General features: G+C 44.4%; 1 protein-coding gene across 2 annotated transcripts in view; it reads left to right on the top strand.

Annotated features, from left to right (window-relative positions):
- The window catches only part of PIWIL4 (piwi like RNA-mediated gene silencing 4), a 524,721-nt gene that overhangs the window by 258,163 nt on the left and 247,534 nt on the right, over positions 1-19,024 (top strand). For both annotated transcript variants that reach the window (XM_077484954.1, XM_077484955.1), the window contains exons 7-8: positions 8,755-8,835; positions 12,498-12,695. In XM_077484954.1, coding sequence (XP_077341080.1) covers positions 8,755-8,835; positions 12,498-12,695 — 279 coding nt within the window. The remainder of the gene's footprint in view (positions 1-8,754; positions 8,836-12,497; positions 12,696-19,024) is intronic.

Genomic DNA, 19,024 nt, shown 5'->3' with positions numbered 1-19,024 from the left:
TGTCTCAGCAGGATGGCGCAGCTGGGCATTCCCTGGGAGGTCGACTAGGGGGTCTCTCACTCTCCCTTTCTTCTCACCCTGTCCCTTCCCTCCTACCCATGCTATGGGCCACTGTGTGACTGGGCACATGGGGGTGCGGTGCACGTACCTGGCTGGGGTCCTCCGGGGGGCAGGCAAAAAATGCCCCCTCCCCCACTGTCTTCTGTGGAAAGCTCTGATTCAGACTCGGGCCCCGCTTTGACAGGTGGCCCCTGTTCTGATATATCAGAGGATGCGGACCAGGACCGTTCAGTAAGGATGACTCAGTGTCTGGGTCAGTGCAGGAAAAGGCACTTGTAGGAGCACTTATTACAGCGTTGCGGGATACCCTAAAAATGGAGGATACGGCGGGGGCATCTACAGAAGTGTCGGCCCCTTTTGGGTCCCACAAGCCGCCCATGTGGCTAAGGTGTTTCCTTACCCAACTTATTTTGATAAGTTTATTTACAAGGAGTGGGCAAAAGCGCATGGCGGTGCGTTACCCTTTTGAGGAGAGTCTCCTGAAGAAATGGACATCTCTGATTGTTGCCCCCACCAGTATCCAGGTTAAATAAATTAACCACGATTCCGGTGGAAGGGACTCCTGCTTTCAAGGACCCTGCCGACAGAAGGGCCGAGGCGGTTGCCCAGTCCATGTTTACGATGGTGGGGTCAGCATTGCGGCCAGTGTTAGCCATGGCCCTGGTGTCGCAGACGCTTACTGAATGGGCTAAATTGTTGCACCGTGAATTGGAGAAGCAACAGGCTTCCCCGGTCTGCGTGGAGCTGGCTGACCAGTTGGTGCAGGGCCTTAAGTATGTCTGTGATGCGGTCTTAGATACAGCCCCCTTGCTCTCTAGAGCCTCAGTATCAGCAGTAGTGCTATGTCGCCTGATTTGGCTAAAATGCTGGTCTGCAGACCAGGCATCTAAGAAAGCACTGGCGGACTTGCCCTTCCAGGAAGAGAGGCTATTTGGAGCCTTGCTGGATGACATTATTAAGAATGTTACTGGGGGTAAGAGTACATTGCTCCCACAGTCCAGAAAAGGGAAGGAGCCACACCATAGGCAATTGCCCTCCTTTTCCTCTCAGAAGTGGATTTTTCGTCCGCCCGGGTCAGCAGGCAAGCGTTCCCAGTCCGACAAGGTGCCTGCTGAGGGACAAAAGCGTCCCTGGTTGTGCAAGCCAAACAAGCCCGTGAGCAAATCTGTTACCGCATAAAGGTTTGCCCCCACCCGACTCTCGGGTGAGAGGTCGTCTTTGCCTAGTGGACTTCCCTACTTTCTGACCAGTGGGTCTGTGCACTGGTTTCCTCAGGGTACAAGATAGAGTTTCTTTCTTGTCCGCCAAACAGATTTTTTCCCTCCAACCTTCATCTTCTTCCGGCTCGTCGGGAGGCCCTGTTTTGGGCAGTACAGGACCTACTGCCGCGCGGCGTGATAGTACCTGTACCGATGCCGGAAAGGTTTCAGGGATTCTACTCCAATCTGTTTGTAGTCCCAAAGAAGGAAGGTGTCCGTCCAGTCCTGGACCTCAAGGCCTTCAGCAGCTTTGTGAAGGTACAAAGGTTTAGGATGGAATCAGTTCGCTCAGTGGTCGCTGCACTCCATCAGGGGGATTTTCTGGCATCCCCTGACATCAAGGACGCATACTTCCATGTCCCCATATGCATCAAGCAACAGAAGTTTCTGCGATTTGTGGTCGGGAACGAGCACTACCAATTTGTAGCTCTCCCTTTTGGCCTGATGTTGGCACAGAGGGTCTTAACCAAGGCGCTAGTCCCAATTTTGGCTGTGCTAAGGCAGCGTGGGATCGCAATCATGGGTTACCTGAATGATCTCCTTCTGAGGGTAGCTTCTGCCTCAGAATTAAGGGAGGATGGGGCAATCATCATGCAAGCTCTTCGGGAGTTTGGTTGGGTACTGAACCTACAAAAGTCGGTGTTGGTGCCAACTCAACGCCTGGCGTACCTGAGCCTGATTCTGGACTCTTCGGGAGGAGAGTGTTTCTTTCAAGCTGCAGACTCTTCAAGCTGCAGTGAAGTGGTTGGTGTCCCGCAGGTGGTCGCCACTGCGTTTTTGGATGCAAGTCCAGTGTCTCGTGGTATCCACTTTTGAGGCGGTACTGTATGCTCAATTCCACACTTGAGTCTTGCAAAAGGAGATCCTGTCAAAATGGGCCAAATTTCCATTGTCCCTGGATTGTCAAATTCGAGTGAGCCAAGGACTCCCTGCTCTGGTGGCTGAGGTCGCTGACTCTTCGGTCCAGGAAGTCGTTCCTTCCTCTTTATTGGATGGTGATCAGACGCCAGCTTGACCAGATGGGTGGGAGTTTGGGACGTACACTCAGCCCAGGGTTGGTGGACCCAGGAAGAATCCTGCCTGCCGATCAATGTACTGGAACTTTGGGCGATCAGGCGGTGCCTCTCCACATAGTCACAGACGCTGCAGGGGCATCCAGTCAGGATCCAGCCGGACAATTGACAATTTCATGACGGTGTACATTCTGGGCGTAGAAAACTGGCAAGCGGACTACCTAAGTTTTCATATACTGGACCAAGGGGAATGGTTGCTACATCCGGATGTGTTTCGGCTCCTAAGGTGGGGCACGCCAGATGTGGATCACCTGGCTTCTCGACTCAATCGTAAGGTAGAGAGGTTTGTGGCCAGGTCAAAGGATCCCTGGGCGGACACGGCAGATGCGTTGGTGGCTCCATGGGGGCATTATCGACTGGTTTATACTTTTCCTCCACTCAAACTTCTACCACATATGCTTCGCAGAGTGGGGTGCCGAGGGAATTCCGTTAATTCTGATTGCCCCAGATTGGCCTCGGTGTCTGTGGTACGTGAGCAGAGTACGTATGCTGGCGTATGTTCCTTGTTGAATGCTGATGCAAAAGCACCTTCTGTCGCAAGGTCCAGGACTTCATACTGCTTTACCGTCACTGGCTTTAACGGCATTGCTGTTGAAAGCCAGGTGCTAAGGGACCAAGGTCTGTCGGATTCTGTAATATCCACTATGTTGAGGGCACGGAAGTTATCTTCTCTGAAGATTTATCATCATACGTGGAAGGCCTAGATCTCCATGTGTGAGGAGATGGGGTGGCATCCACGTACATATTCAGTTTCCAGGATCCTGCTGTTTTTGCAGCGGGGGGTGGATCAGAAACTTGCATTAGGCACCATTAAGGGGCAGATATCAGCTGTGGCTGTCTTTTTTTCAGCGTCCCTTGGTGAATCATTCATTGGTTAGTATGTTTGTTCAGGGGGTTCGACATGTGGCCCCTCCGGTTCGACCACCGCTACCTCCGTGGGATTTGAATCTGGTGCTCTCGGTGCTTCAGAAACCGCTGTTTGAAAACATTAGGGAGATTCCCTTATTGACACTCTCTCAGAAAGTAGTCTTTCTAGTGGCTATTACATCTGCCAGGATGGTTTCTGAGTTGGCGGCCTTGTCTTGCAAGTCTCCCTACTTGATCCTCCACAAGGATAAGGAGGTGCTGCGTACGCACCCTTCATTTCTTCCAAAGGTAGTTTCGGCCTTTCATCTAAATGAGGACATTGTGCTTCTGTCCTTATGTCCTCGGCCGTCGCATCTCAAAAAGGTGGCTTTGCATTCCTTCACCGTTGTTCGGGTTCTGTGGGTGTATCTGTCTGCTACGGCTCCTTTTCGGAGGTCGGACTTGCTGCTTGTATCGGTGGCTGGTCCGAAGAAGGGACTGGCGGTCTCATCGGCCACCATCTTTTGGTGGATCAGACAGATTGTAGTTCAGGCTTATGCCATAAGCGGTTGGTCACCTCCCCCTTTCCTGTTACGGCACATTCTGCCAGGGCAATTGGTGCCTCTTGGGCTTTCCGACATCAAACGTTCGTTTCCCAGGTGTGTAAGGTGGCGACCCATTCGTCCGTTCACACCTTCACTAAATTTTACAAGGTTGATGTGAACGCATCTTCGGATGCTTGCTTCAGCCGCAAGGTTTTGCAGGCTTCTGTGCAAGGTTGCAACTCCTCCGTTGAGGAGCTCTGCTTGTTATGGGTGGAGTTATTGTTTGCTGTTCCCACCCCTCGTTTCTTTGACACTTCTTGAGGACGCCCCTAAGGTCAAGATGAGCTGCTGTGTCTGTCAATGAACAATAGAGAAAATTGGATTTTTTGTACTGACCGTAAAATCCTTTCCTCTGAAGTTCGTTGACGGACACAGCACCCGCCCCTCCTATTTATGTTTGTACTGCATTTGACGAACTTAGCTGCTGGATGCAGTGTGAGGGGTTATAGCCAGTAGGACCGCCCCCTAGGCGGTACTGTGCAAGTGTTTCTGTTTTTAACACTTTCTGCCTAGTCCTCTCCTAAAGGGGCGATATAACCCTAAGGTCAAGATGAGCTGCTGTGTCCGTCAATGAACTTCAGAGAAAAGGATTTTACAGTGAGTACAAAAATCCTATTTTTTTTTATTCAGTAACCACTTCAGCTCTGGAAGGTTTACACCCCTTCATGACCAGGCCATGTTTTGCAGTGCGGCACTGCATTACTTTAACTGACAATTGCGCGGTCGTGTACCCATATAAAATTGATGTCCTTTTTTAACGACAAATAGTTTTCTTTTGGTGGTATTTGATCACCTCTTCAGTTTTTATTTTTTGCGCCATAGACAAAAAAAGCAGTCAATTTTGAAAAAAAAAAGAAGAAATAAATATATATTTTTTACTTTCTGCTATAAATGACACCCAATAAAAAAATGGAAAACATCAGATTTCTTCATCAGTTTAGGCCAGTATGTATTCTGCTACATATTTTTGGTAAAAAAATCCCAATAAGCCTATATTGATTGGTTTACGCAAAAGTTATAGCATCTATAAACTATGGGTTAGTATTATGATTTTTTATTAGTAATGGCGGTGATTAGGAATTTTTAGCGGAACTGTGACATTGCGGCAGACAAATCTGACACTAAAGCCGCGTACACACAACTAAGTCCGTCAGACAATCCGACGGACAGTCCGTCCTACTTTTGAATGAACGGACTTGACCACACACGATGAACAGACAGTCCATTGAAAGCTTGCGCGATGACGTGTACAGCACGTACGACGGGACTAGAAATACGACGTCCAATACACTGCAATGCAACCTTCGGCCGTGTAAATCCTTTCTGAGCATGCGCCATACTTAGTCCGTCCAACTTGCCTACTCACGAGCGGACTGTCCGCTGAAACCAAAGTTGGACGGACAATATTACGGAAATTCCGAAATACTTAGTCCGCCAGACTGTCCGCTGAAAAAGTCAGCTGAAGCCCACACACGAGCGGACTGTCCGCTGAAATGTGTTTCAGCGGACTAAGTTGGACAGACAGTCCGCCCGTGTGTACGCGGCTTCAGTGACACTTTTTGGGGACTAGTGACACCAATACAGTGATCAGTGCTAAAAAAAAATATGCACTTTCACTGTACTAATGACACTGGCAGGGAATGGGTTACTATCAGGGGCGATCAAAGGGTGTTCCCTGGGATTGTTTTCTAACTTTCTAACTTTGTTGGGGGTGGTTGTATTGTTAGAAGACATATCTATGTTCCTGCTTAGCAGCAACACAAGATCTGTGTTCCCCCCGGACAGAACGGCAGTCTGCCTTGTTTACATAGGCAGGTTGCTGTTCTGCCTATGTCGGGAACGATCGGTGGGTCCCGGCGGACATTGCTGTTTCCAATCACAGCGGGAGCTGGTCACCAGCAGCGCGCATGCACTCCCCAGACCAGGAAGAGGTGATGACGTACAGGTGCGTGATTTCGCCTGTAGGAGCCGCCGCCCCGCTGTATTTGTATGCAGAGCGGTCAGCAAGTGGTTAAAGGGTATTTTTTTCCCAAAAAATTGCCTTTGCAAAACCACTGCGCAAATACAGTGTGACATACATAAAAATTTGCATAAATCGCCATTTTATTCCCTAGGGTTACTGCCAAACAAAAATGTATAATGTTTTGGGGTTAGAAGTATTTTTCAAGCATAAAATACCGGTATATGCTTGTAAACAAAAAGTGCCTGTTTGGCAAGTGGTTAAAACAAAATGCCCTTATCTTTTTGGCCCCTTCCCCTAATCTAATCTAACTCAGTGCTGGATATAACAAACACTAGAGCCCGTGACCTTGATGAATGTAATTATGCATCTGTGGAGATCTGAAGTGTTCTTATCCTTTAATGCTGCAGAGAGAATCCCTTAATTGGAAGAAAGGCTGGTCCTATCACTTTGAAAAGTCACATCACTGAGATGTCCTCTCCCTCCTCTCCTCTTTTTTTTTTTCTTACAATTTTATAAAGTAGCCATCCACCTGCTTTAGAGTCCCAAACCAAGTGGAGTGCAATGCATGTTTGTAACGCACATTGCTGGACTTTAGAAATGTTTAGAAATGTTCAGTGTTTACTTTTAAAGCAGCATAATGGCCATTGTAAGACCACTGTTATTAAAGACCTAGATGTACCTAGCAGGTATGTTTGAGATCTGCTATCCTATCCTACTTCTAACTAACACTGTTTTACTTCCTCTTCCTTCCTCTGTTCATCTCCCACAGCTATTACCTTTTGTATCAACTGACCCTTCCTTTTTAGATTGTAAGCTCTAACAAGCAGGGCCCTCTGATTCCTCTTGTACGTAACTGTAATGTCTGCCTTTATTTTGTTAAGTGCTGCGCAAACTGTTGGTGCTATATAAAACCTGTATATTAATAATCTACGTTTGGCACTCCTTACATTTTAACTATCATTCTAGCTCTTGGTAGACACTAGGGAAGTAAACCATCTGACATCTTTGAAGGACGCTGTGCTTGAGTTTCCATGCACATACAGTAGGTAGCACAACCAGAATGAGCAGATGTTTGATTTTGCATTCATGCTTAACTAAGGAGTCCATAATCCCACCACTGTTCAGTAGTCTGCATTACTCTAGACCTCATAGAGCACACCTACCCCTTTGGTGTGACCCTTTTACACCAGTATATGGTTCAGCTTCCCCCAACACCCCAGGTATTTCTCCCCTCTAAATGCATCCACTATTGTCTACCCCTGCCACCAAAACCCATGGTCCCAGGTCTGATCACCTGACCTTTCTCTGGGTCTGTGGGTTGGGAGAACATGCTGAAATGTAAGTATAGGTACTCCTCATTTTAAAGACTTGCCTGTTTAACGACCAGCTCTCCCCACCATATACATCATTGTATTGTACAGTACAGAATTTTCGTTTGTGTTCTGTACTTATGCAAATTTAAACAACGTTATTGAGCTGGAGTATTGTGTTTAGACTAGGGATGCACTGAAATTTCGGCCACCGAAACATTTCGGCCGAAAATGCCCCTTTTGGCAATTTGCTGAAAGAGAAAAATGGCCAATAATGGAGTCGAAAATGGGGTGTGGCCTGGGTGGGGGACAGGGCTTCGTCCCCCGTACCTGTTGCCACCCATCATGGGGGTGTCCTATAGTGCAGGATACCCACCTCCGCCGCCTGCTTTATCACAGCCCCAGGAATATCACAGCTTTCATTTCAATAGCTGTGTGTTCCGCGCGCCGTCACATACAGCCCCTCCCCGTTGTCCGAGCACTTTGATAGACAGATCACCCGCAGGATTGGATGGGTGATGTGCCTATCAAAGTGCCTGGACAAGGGGGAGGGGCTGTATGTGACGGCGCACGGCCATGAACACACAGCTATTGAAATGAAAGCTATGATGTTCCCGGCGCTGTGATCAAACAGGCAGCGGCGGTGGCTTTCCTCTCTTCCCTTCACAGGCTAGCTCCAGTGGGGGACACACTTGCTGCAATGGGGGACACTCTGCCTGCAATGGGGGACGCTGCCTGCAATGGGCGACACTCTGCCTGCAATGGGGGACACTGGCTGGCTGCATCTGACGGGCACTGGTGAGGCTGCATTGATCTCTTGTATCATGTGTGCAGTTTCTTAACATCTCCTGCACCACGTCCTCTGTCTCTGACCATCTCCTGTACCATGTCCTCTGTCTCTGACCATCTCCTGTACCACGTCCCCAGTCTCTGACCATCTCCTGTACCATGTCCTCTGTCTCTGACCATCTCCTGTACCACGTCCTCTGTCTCTGACCATCTCCTGTACCACGTCCTCTGTCTCTGACCATCTCCTGTACCATGTCCTCTGTCTCTGACCATCTCCTGTACCACGTCCTCTGTCTCTGACCATCTCCTGTACCACGTCCTCTGTCTCTGACCATCTCCTGTACCATGTCCCCAGTCTCTGACCATCTCCTGTACCATGTCCCCAGTCTCTGACCATCTCCTGTACCATGTCCCTAGTCTCTGACCATCTCCTGCACCATGTCCCCAGTCTCTGACCATCTCCTGTATAAAAATATATATTTTTTAAAATATGTTTCGGTATCGATGCTGTTTCGGTATCGGTTTTGGTTTTCGGCCTAGTGTATTTTTCATTTTCGGTATCTGTTTCTGCACCAAAAAAAACATTCGGTGCACCCCTAGTTTAGACCTTTTTTTTTGCACAATAAAGTACAGTACATTAAGTAGTTAAGAATGCTTAAAATATTGATTACTTGTGGCTCCTCATGTATAGACCAATTCTTTTAACTACCTGGTCATTGTAACGAAATCTGGTTGTTAAGTGAGTAGAGACTGTATTGGGTTTATTTCTTCGTATTTACAAACAGAAGGAGATTCTAAATACTGGGTAATAAAGAGGAATAACTCATATATATTATTTTTCTTTTCTAGGATCTTTAGAAGCCTTAACATGTACCAAGTGGGACGCAATTACTACAGTCCTTCCAATCCAGTGGAAATTCCTCAGCACAAGTACTACATTAATAATTACTACAATTATCACAGTTGTTCTTCGCATATTAAGAGAAAAAAATCAGACAATGTGTATAAATTAAACCAAGCTTAATGTTACACTCCAGGCAGATAGCTTAATACAAAGTAGAAATATACCTATATGCTCACAGGCTGTGATAGAACCGTGAAGCGGCAACACCACAATGTTTGTTTCTCTCCTGTCACCCTGTTTCTTGACATCGCATGCATGTATGCAGCACACTTCATTGGCTTCAAGTGCTGCCCTTACCTCTCCCAATGTGGGTTCTAATGTAGCGAGGATTATAAGAGGCTAATAAAGTCACATTCAGATATTTGGACTAGTTGAACTTGAAAAACTTTTTATTTTTAATTTTGTTTTTTGGAAAAGGAAATACTTAATTGTACTAAGTGCCATTTTTTTATTTTTCTTTTTATATCTGCCTGTAGTCTAGCTTTAAGCCTTGGGTCACAATAATGTTAGTGCATTTGAAGTAACATGATATTAACCACTTCAGCCCGGAGCATTTGGCTAGCCGAAGACTAGAGCACTTTTTGCGATTCGGCACTGCATCACTTTAACTGACAATTGCGTGGTTGGGCAAGTTGGCTCCCAAACAAAATTGATGTCCTTTTTTTCCCCACAAATAGAGCTTTCTTTTGGTGGTATTTGATCACCTCTGCGGTATTTTTTTGCGCTATAAACAAAAAAAGTGCAACAATTTTGAAAAAAAAAACCCGCATTATTTTTTGCTTTTTGCTATAATAAATATCCCCCCAAAAATATATTAAAAAAAAACATTTTTTCCCTCGGTTTAGGCCGATACGTATTCTTCTACATATTTTTGTTAAAAAAAAAAATCACAATAAGCATTTATTGATTGGTTGGTACAAAAGTGATAGCATCTACAAAATAGGGGATAGTTGGACCATTCACATTTATACAGTGATTAGTGCGATTAAAAATGCACTGTTGCTGTGTAAATGTGACTGGCAGTGAAGGGGTTAACCAGGGGGGGGGGGTGCTAAAGGGGTTAAATGTGTCCTAGGGAGTGACTCTAACTGTGGGGGGGGGGGAGGGGGGCTGTGTGTGGCATGACACTGATCACTGCTCCCGATTACAGGGAGCTGTGATCATTGACAGTGTCACTAGGCAGAACGGGAAACATTTACATCAGCATTTCCCTGTTCTTCCTATCCGTGAGACAATCGCGAGACTCGATGTCCGCGGGACCCACGGTCAGACTCACGGAGCTTGCGGCGGGCGTGCACGCGCCTGTTTTCCAAGCCTCCCGAGATTACGTACATTAACGTGATTTCGCGCAGTGGAGCCAACACGGCTGGTCCGCAAGCGCTTAATTAAAAAGTTGAATACAACTTTACGTATGAAAATATAAATATGTTTTAAAAACTCATTTTTCAGCTAAGTGCATCCTGCATTTTCGGTACCAAAATTTCCATTTGGTGCACCCATAATTTCATGCCACTGAGTTTATATATCTCAATTGTACAGTACAGACTGAGTATTTATAGGGGTTATAGGCTCATACCTTCAGATGATTTTTCACCGGCAAAGCTTTTGAGGACACACCCCATGAGCCCCTGAACCCCCTAAGGCTTGCTGGGAATGGGAATTCCCACTGTCCAATCCAGAATGCAGCAGAAAACCCAATGTACCTGAGTTATTGAATAATTAATTTTGTGTCCCGTATATACATGCATGGATGTGCCCATGTTCTAGCTTGGTACTTTTGGAATGTTTGGGGGGGGGGGACTGTATAAGCCAGAATTTTTCTTTAGTGATTGTTTGGTCTTTTTGCAAGGCAAAAATAGATGAATTGTTGAAAGCACTCATAGTAAAACATTCTTTATACATTTAAAATGAATAGTCAAGTATAAAAATTCCTTGAAAACATATACTGTATAAAAGGAGCACTTTCATGTTTGATTTTGAGTTTGTAGAAACCTAATGCCTGTAGTAAGTACACCCAATGTAAATTCTTAATATTTTAACATATTTGAAAATGCAAACATGAGATCTTGATTCAGATAATGGCCACAGATAAAGGTGATTTTTTGAACATAACAAAAATGCAGATTTATTAAAGCGGAGTTCCAGCCTGGGTGAAAAAAATTCAAAGGCAGCAGCTACAAATACTGTAGCTGCTAAATTTTAATATACGGACACTTACCTGTCCAGGGAGCCCACAATGCTGGCACCCGAAGCCAACCAATCCATTGGCTCCTGGTGGAGAGGGCCGGTATCCTTACTAAGGGACATAGAAAGTGAAGCCTTGCGGCTTTACAGCCTGTTTCCTGCTGCGCATGCATCAGTCACACTGAGCTTTCTGAATGATCCTGCTGTCTTTGGGAGGAGGAGGGGTGGAAGTTTCGTAGATCGCCGCACAACAATAGTGCGATCTTACCAAGAAAGGTGCCAAATGTGGCAGGGGAGGGTGTGAACAAACGGAGCCTCCACTTTTGGGTGGAACTCCGCTTTAACAAGAAAAGCTAAATGCGCCACTTAAAAACTATAAAATTAGAATCAGGTATTCCAGACTAGGTGTCCAGGGTGTGCTTGATTTGATGCCCAGGGTGTAGTTAATTTTGCACCATTACATCTATTGATATTTGAAAGGCCAGGTTTTTCTTGTGTTCCTATTCCGGTATGTCACCTTCATCTCTAGGCATTGCTTGAATAAAGACTAGATGTTTGTTTGAAAATATGTTGAAAAAGTCAACATTTACTATTGGGGTGCAATTAAAGAGTAACTCCACTTTTGTTGAAGAAAAAAATAAATAAATAAATTTCCCTCTGGGTGAGCAATGCACATTGCAAGGATTTCATCAAACTTTGTTGCAGATGCCTGCCTGATTCTGCTGTGCAGATAAAACTGTTTGTTGTGCAGAGAACGAAATATGAAACGGTTGGTTTGCAGCTAACCCCAAAATCTTGTATCTTTGGTCGGAATTCTGTGAAAATCAGTGAGCCAATCACACAAGCAGGAAATCACATTTCCTGGGAAGTTCTGTACATTGACTGTGTTCAGAAAAGCCCCAGGTTGCCACATTGCATTGAATTTTACAAAAAATTACAGCAGCTGCAGTTTGAAAAGAAAAGATCGTTTTTAGTAACATCCAAATACAATATAACTTGTAACAGTTACATATGATATATATATTTTTTAATTTGCTATTTTATTTTTCTCACAAAAGTGGAGTTACTCTTTAATTTCTCACATGAATATAGCTCACCTGCAATCTACTGAAATGATTTTAAAGAGGAAGAGCTTGGCATGGGTTTTATTTGTTGCCATAATGCAGGACAGAATGGGGTTGATTTACCAAAACTGGTAGTTTGAAAATAAAACCTGGAAGCTGATTGGTTTCTCTGTCTCAGATTTCACACATGGCTCTCCACATCCCCTTCGATGTATAACATTTTCAAATATTTTGTTGATATACAATACCAGGTATTAGTATTTTACAACATAAGACTAAATCAGATTCTAACTTTACATTCCAATTTACAGCCAATGGTTGCCATGCAGCAGATTTTCATTCTTCAGCTGCTCTAGCATTGAACCCATTAGACATCAGTTGCTTTTCAAAAGAGACTTTTTCTGGTTTGTCCTCATTGTCTATTTTATTTCTGTCATCAGGCTGATGCTGTGGCCTGGATTTTCAATATCCATCATGCATCTGGAAAATCAGTTAACTCTGAGTGCAGATATCAGCCACAAAGTCCTGCGTAATGAAACTGTCCTGAATTTCATGAATGACCTTTACTCAAAGGTACCGGAAGAAAGGTTCACCGAGGCCTGCGAAAAAGAGTTCCTGGGGATGGTTGTGTTAACCAGGTACTGAATATTGGATTTTGGGAATTGTTCATTTCACAATGTGCAAGGCCTTTTCCCCCACACTGAATAGTGACCATATTTATGTAGCAATTTTATGCTGTCTTTGCACTGTTCTGTAGGTTCACCTTTTAAACATATTTAATAGGGCAGTTTTATTTAAGCTCCCCACACAGAAGAGTTTAGTCTTAAAGCGGGAGTCCCGCAAAATATTTTTTTTTTAAAGTCAGCAGCTACAAATGCTGCAGCTGCTGACTTATAAAATAAGGACACTCACCTGTCCCAGGGTCCAGCGTCGTCGGCACCCGAGATCAAACCGTCCCTCGGTTCTCGGATGCTGCCGCCACCGTCTTCGGTTAGGGAATCAGGAAATGAAGCCTTGCGGCTTCACTTCCCGGTTCCCTACTGCGCATGCGCGAGTCGCGCTGCACGTCCTTACTGGTCCCCGCTATCTGCTGGGATCCGTGTGTGTCCCAGTAGACAGAGCGGCAGGATGGGAAGAGGCATAGACTTTATATATAAAATGAAACCAGTTTTTGTATTTTTGGGTGTATGATTTTGTTTTAAACTTCCACCACAAATAAATGATAAAAGCATACATACATTTTTTAAGAGTCTTTTGTCCAGTCTGGTGACAATTACAGGTTCTTCCTCTTCTCTGTTAGCAGTTGTAATTGGTCATTATTACTGCACAAAATGGTGTTCACTCAGGCCTCCTTCATACCATGGTTCAGGGACGTCAGTTTTTCTGCACACGTTCTGCAAGGGCACAAAAAAAACTGTTCTCTATGTGCCCTTTTCACACCACACCACTGATATCACGTGCAGATTTTTTCTACACGGGAAAAAAACTGACATAAAATCAACATTGGTGTGAATAGGGCACATAACTGGTGCACAAAAAAACTGATGGAAACTGATCTTGGTTTTCCCATCAGTTTTCATGCACGTGTAGCACTATCCTCGTGTGGGCCGCTGATAGAATCTAAACCCTACTGGTTGCCCCGACTCTGCAAATCCTCCGTCACCTCTGACGCCCTGGGTTCAATCATTTTTACCAACTGTCACCTATAATAAAAAACTTACACAATACCAGTGAGACAGTTCAAGTTTGTTTACTGTGGTAAAAGGGAAACATACAAGTGTAAAACATAACACTGTAAATCGTAAAGATATTTTTATCTGAACAATAGCACGGTTTATAAACACTATTTGGCATTGGTAATCTTTTGGTAGTAAAGAGAAATGCAAAGTATACAAAATGACCCAAATTGTGCCAAACCCTCTTTCTATCACTGTAACCTATGTGAACAGGTCAGCGGAAAGGTAGGGAACTGACACTTGGTTTACTTTGTCAGGTTCACTTCCCCCTGTTTCCTCAACCCACAGGCCATTAACATCAGTACAACATGACAAACATTATACAAATGATTGTGTTTAACCACTTAAGGACCGCCGCATGCCAATGTACGTCATTGCAATGCCATGTACAGGCACAAGCACGTACATGTACGTGCTTGGCTTCCAGCGGGTGGGGGGTCCGATTGGACCCCCTCCCGCTGGATGCGGCAGTCCGGTTCGCTTCAGGAGCAATCCGGGATGAGGGGATGGCCATTGGTTTCTGGCCATCCCCTCTCGATCGCTCCTGGCGAATGAGAAGCTTCCTCCCACTGTGTATTGTATACACAGGCAGGGAGGAAGTGATGTCATTCTCCTCGGGGCGGTCTTATTGACCGGACTACGAGGAGAGGACACAGTAAGTCTGCACCAAACACTACACTGACACTAACTAACACATAGGCACACAACCCCCCCTGATCACCCCCCGATCGCCCCCCGATGGCATGTGTGAGCAATATATCATTTAGTGACAACTTTTTGTAAACTTTTTTTTTTTTTTTGTGTCATTATTCAATCACTTGGGACAAAAAAAAAATATTCAATGGGCTCAACATGCCCCTCAGCAATTTCCTTGGGGTGCCTACTTTCCAAAATGGAGTCATTTGGGGGGGGGGGGGGGGGTTTGTGTTATTTTGGCATTTTATGGCCTTCGAAGCTGTGATAGGTAGTGAGGAGTGAAATCAAAAATTTGCACCCTTAGAAATCCTGAAGGCAGTGATTGGTTTTCGGGGTGCCGTACGCAGCTAGACTCCCAAAAAGTCCCACATATGTGGTATCCCCGTACTCAGGAGAAGCAGCAGAATATATTTTGGGGTGCAATTCCACATATAACTATGGCATGTGTGAGCAATATATCATTTAGTGACAACTTTTTGTAAACTTTTTTATTTTTTTTTGTGTCATTATTAAATCACTTGGGACAAAAAAAAAATATTCAATGGGCTCAACATGCCTCTCAGAAATTTCCTTGGGGTGTCTACTTTCCAAAATGGGGTCATTTGGGGGGGGGGGGGGGGGTTGTACTGCCCTGCCATTTTAGCACCTCAAGAAATGAGATAGGCAGTCATAAATTAAAAGCTGTGTAAATTCCAGAAAATGTACTCTAGTTTGTAGACGCTATAACTTTTGCGCAAACCAAAAAATATACGCTTATTGACATTTTTTTTACTAAAGACATGTGGCTGAATACATTTTGCCCTAAATGTATGACTAAAATTGAGTTTATTCGATTTTTCTTATAACAAAAAGTAGAAAATATATTTTTTTCTCTAAATTTTCGGTCTTTTTCCATTTATATCACAAAAAATAAAAATCGCAGAGGCAATCAAATACCACCAAAAGAAAGCTCTATTTGTGGGAAGAAAAGGACGCAAATTTCGCTTGGGTACAACATTGCATGGCCGCGCAATTACCAGTTAAAGCAGTGCAGTGTGAAATTGTAAAAAGACCTCTGGTCCTTAGGCTGTTAATTGGTCCGGGGCTGAAGTGGTTAAATTGTCTGTCTCCTTTAAATAGAGTTCCAGAGAAAGTGAGAGCAGACCCTTTGTGCTAAAACAACTTTAGTCACTTGAGCGAATGAAGAGAGGATAAAAGGGTTAAAGTGTTACTCCTTGGAATCTTCAGCTAGCCTTGTAGGGTTAAGAATAGGGTTAATCCTTAATGATAGGGTATAGCAAATTTGGCTGATCTGTGGTGTATCTTTAGTTTACGTTACACTTTTCCTATATGGCTGGAATACTATTGTATCCAATAAGATTGCTGGTGGTAAACATGTGGACAGGATATAGATGTCTGCATATAGTGTTCATTAGAGTATGTGAACTAACTTCCAGTGGCACCGCAAATCCTGAAAGTTGAATAAGGGATGTCGATATGCAGTGTCTTAATAGAATCTAAATGGGAAAATGCCCGCTCACCACACTGGTCACAGAAGCTGCTGAGAACGATGCAGGTGATGAGGAAGACTTTTAGGAACACCCTCTGAATCCTGGCTCTGGGAATGCCATATGACCCTGTCACACCACGCCGCTGCCTACCTGGATCTGAAGTGCAGGCGTCGCCAGAGGATCTGGAACACTCTCCAGTCCACTGTAAGTGAGAAATTATGCTGTCCACAGAGGTCCCTTTGGATGCAGCTATACGACTCCCCGCTGTGCAGGCCACAAATTGGCAGCAGCTCACACTGACACAGAGCTCCTGCTGGCGTCCCAAGAGAGCGATCTATGCCGAAACCCTCCTTTTTATATTCTTGCCCGTCTGTTCTCTTCTCAGCAATCTGGTAGTAGTAGTTCAGGCCAGTCCTGCTGGAATTAAAACTTCAGCATTCGGAAATACACATCCCGCGATGCTTTGCTCTGCTCTTAGTTTTGTCTAAAAGAAAATGACAGGAAGTCCAAGCCAATGCTAGAGGGAGACAACCCCACACTAATAACGCTGTACACTGTCCCTGAATGGCAGGCATAATAGCCCGCTCCTGACTATACACGTATGGTGTGAACGAGCCCTTAGATGACGTGAGAGTAAACGACCTACTAAAATGGACAGACACTATTCTGTACTACTTCTCCTGGATGTCTCTGCTGCCTTTGACACAGTGGACCACCCTTCCTCCTTTAAAAAAAACTCCTCCTTTGGTCTCCGTGACTGTACTCTTCGCTGGTTCTCATCCTATTTATTCCAACACACCTTCAGTGTTACTTACAACTATTCTTCCTCCTCCTCCTCTCTTCCTTTCTCTATCTTGGTCCCCCAAGGTTCTGTTCTTGGACCTCTCCTTTTCTCAATCTACACCTCCTCCCTGGGTCAGCTGATATCCTCCCATGGCTTTAAATTCAATTTCTATGCTGATGACACCCAAATCTATTTCTTTACTCCTCAGCTCACTCCATCAGTCTCCGCACGCATCACCAATTTACTAACAGACATATCAGCCTGGATGTCACACCACTTCCTCAAACTCAATCTATCCAAAACCAAGATCATAATATTTCCTTCTCCATGTGCCCCTTCCCCTGATTTCTCTGTCAAAATCAAGGGCTAAACTATCAACGCTTTCCCCCTTGCCAAGGTCCTAGGTGTAATCCGGGACTCTGAACTATCCTTTTGTCCCCACATCCAATCCCTCTTCAAAACCTGTCGCCTCAATGTCTGCAACATCTCCAAGATACACCCTTTCCTAACCAATGACACCACAAAGCTTCTAATTCACTCCCTGTTTAACTCGACTACTGCAACTCCCTCCTCATTGGGCTTACCTTTAATCACTTCAGCCCCAGAAGGATTTACCCCCTTAATGGCCAGGCCATTTTACCTCATTGCTTTACTTTAACTGACAATTGTGTGGTTGTGCGACGTTGTACTCAAACAAAATTGATGTCCTTTTTTTCCCCACAAATAGAGCTTACTTTTGGTGGTATTTGTTCACCTCTGCGGTTTTTATTTTTTGAGCTATAAAAAGACCGACAATTTTGAAAAAAACAAAACAATATTTTTTACTTTCTGCTATAATACATATCCCCAAAAAATTACAGAAAAACAAATGTATTAGTTCAGGCCAATATGTATTCTGCTACATATTTTGGTAAAAAAAAAATCCCAAACATCGTATATTGATTGGTTTGCGCAAAAGTTATAGCGTCTAATAAGTAGAGCATAGATTTAGGAATTTGACTTTTTAAAATAGTTTTTACTAGTAATGGTGGCGATCTGCGATTTTTAGCGGGATTGCCGTGGACAAATCTGACTCTAAGTAAAACTTTTTGGAGACCAGTGACATTATTACAGTGATCAGTGCTAACAAAATGAACTGATCAATGTATAAATGACATTGGCATGGAAGGGGGCATTCAAGGGGTAACTGTTCCCTGGGTGTGTTCTACCTGTGTGGGCGATGGGCTTGCTGGGGCAACATAGAAATCACTGTTCCTAATCACTAGGAACAGCAGATCTCTGAGTTGTCCTCTGTCAGAATGGGGACCCGCCTTGTTTACATAGGCAGATCCTCACACTGCCTCTCTGTACTGCGATCGCGGTGTCCGGCAGACATTGAATCTGCCACGCCCACAATACCACATGCATGGATCGATGTACAGGTATGTCGCTTTGCCTTGCCTCAGTATATATGCGGAAGGCTGTCAGCAAGTGGTTGAATAGGCTATTCTCCCTGCAGTCTGTAATGAATGCTACCTCCCCAACTCATCCACCTTACAAACAGCTCAGTGTCTGCTACCCCTCTCTTCCAATCCCTCCATTGGCTTCTGCGCACCCAACTAATTAAATTCAAAATACTAAAAATAACTTACAAAGTCATCCACAACTCTGCCCCCGGCTGTATAATAATAGTACAGTAGTACTCGTATCTTAAGTCCACATGGTGGCACACTGCACAATATAGCCTGATCTGGAGGAAGTGGTGATGCTGGCTGGGTGTCATCCAGCCTGACAAACTGGTAACATCTAGTGCAGAGGACTTTCTGCTGGTGATATAGCCATGCCAGATTGAAGGTGAGTATTAAAACAAATGCTGTTTTTTATTTAGAAAAGTTTTGGGCTGCTTTTTTTTTTTTTTTTTTTTTTTTTTTTAGTCTGAAACTGTTTTGCTTACTTTACACTATTTTGCATGAGTACACCTATAACCACTTCAGCCCCGGACCAATTGTCAGCCTAAGGACCAGAGGTCTTTTTACAATTTCGCACTGCACTACTTTAACTGGTAATTGCGTGGTCATGCAATGTTGTACCCAAACGAAATTTGCGTCCTTTTCTTCCCACAAATAGAGCTTTCTTTTGATGGTATTTGATTGCCTCTGCGATTTTTATTTTTTGCGATATAAATGGAAAAAGACCGAAAATTTCGAGAAAAAAATATATTTTCTACTTTTTGTTATAAGAAAAATCGAATAAACTCAATTTTAGTCATACATTTAGGGCAA

Source organism: Lithobates pipiens, unplaced genomic scaffold (genome assembly GCF_037356315.1).
Source record: "Lithobates pipiens isolate NorthernLeopardFrog02 unplaced genomic scaffold, aLitPip1_a1.2 Scaffold_17, whole genome shotgun sequence".
Classification (NCBI taxonomy): domain Eukaryota; kingdom Metazoa; phylum Chordata; class Amphibia; order Anura; family Ranidae; genus Lithobates; species Lithobates pipiens.
Note: the sequence above shows the minus strand (reverse complement) of the source record. Positions and strands in the feature narration are given on the sequence as shown.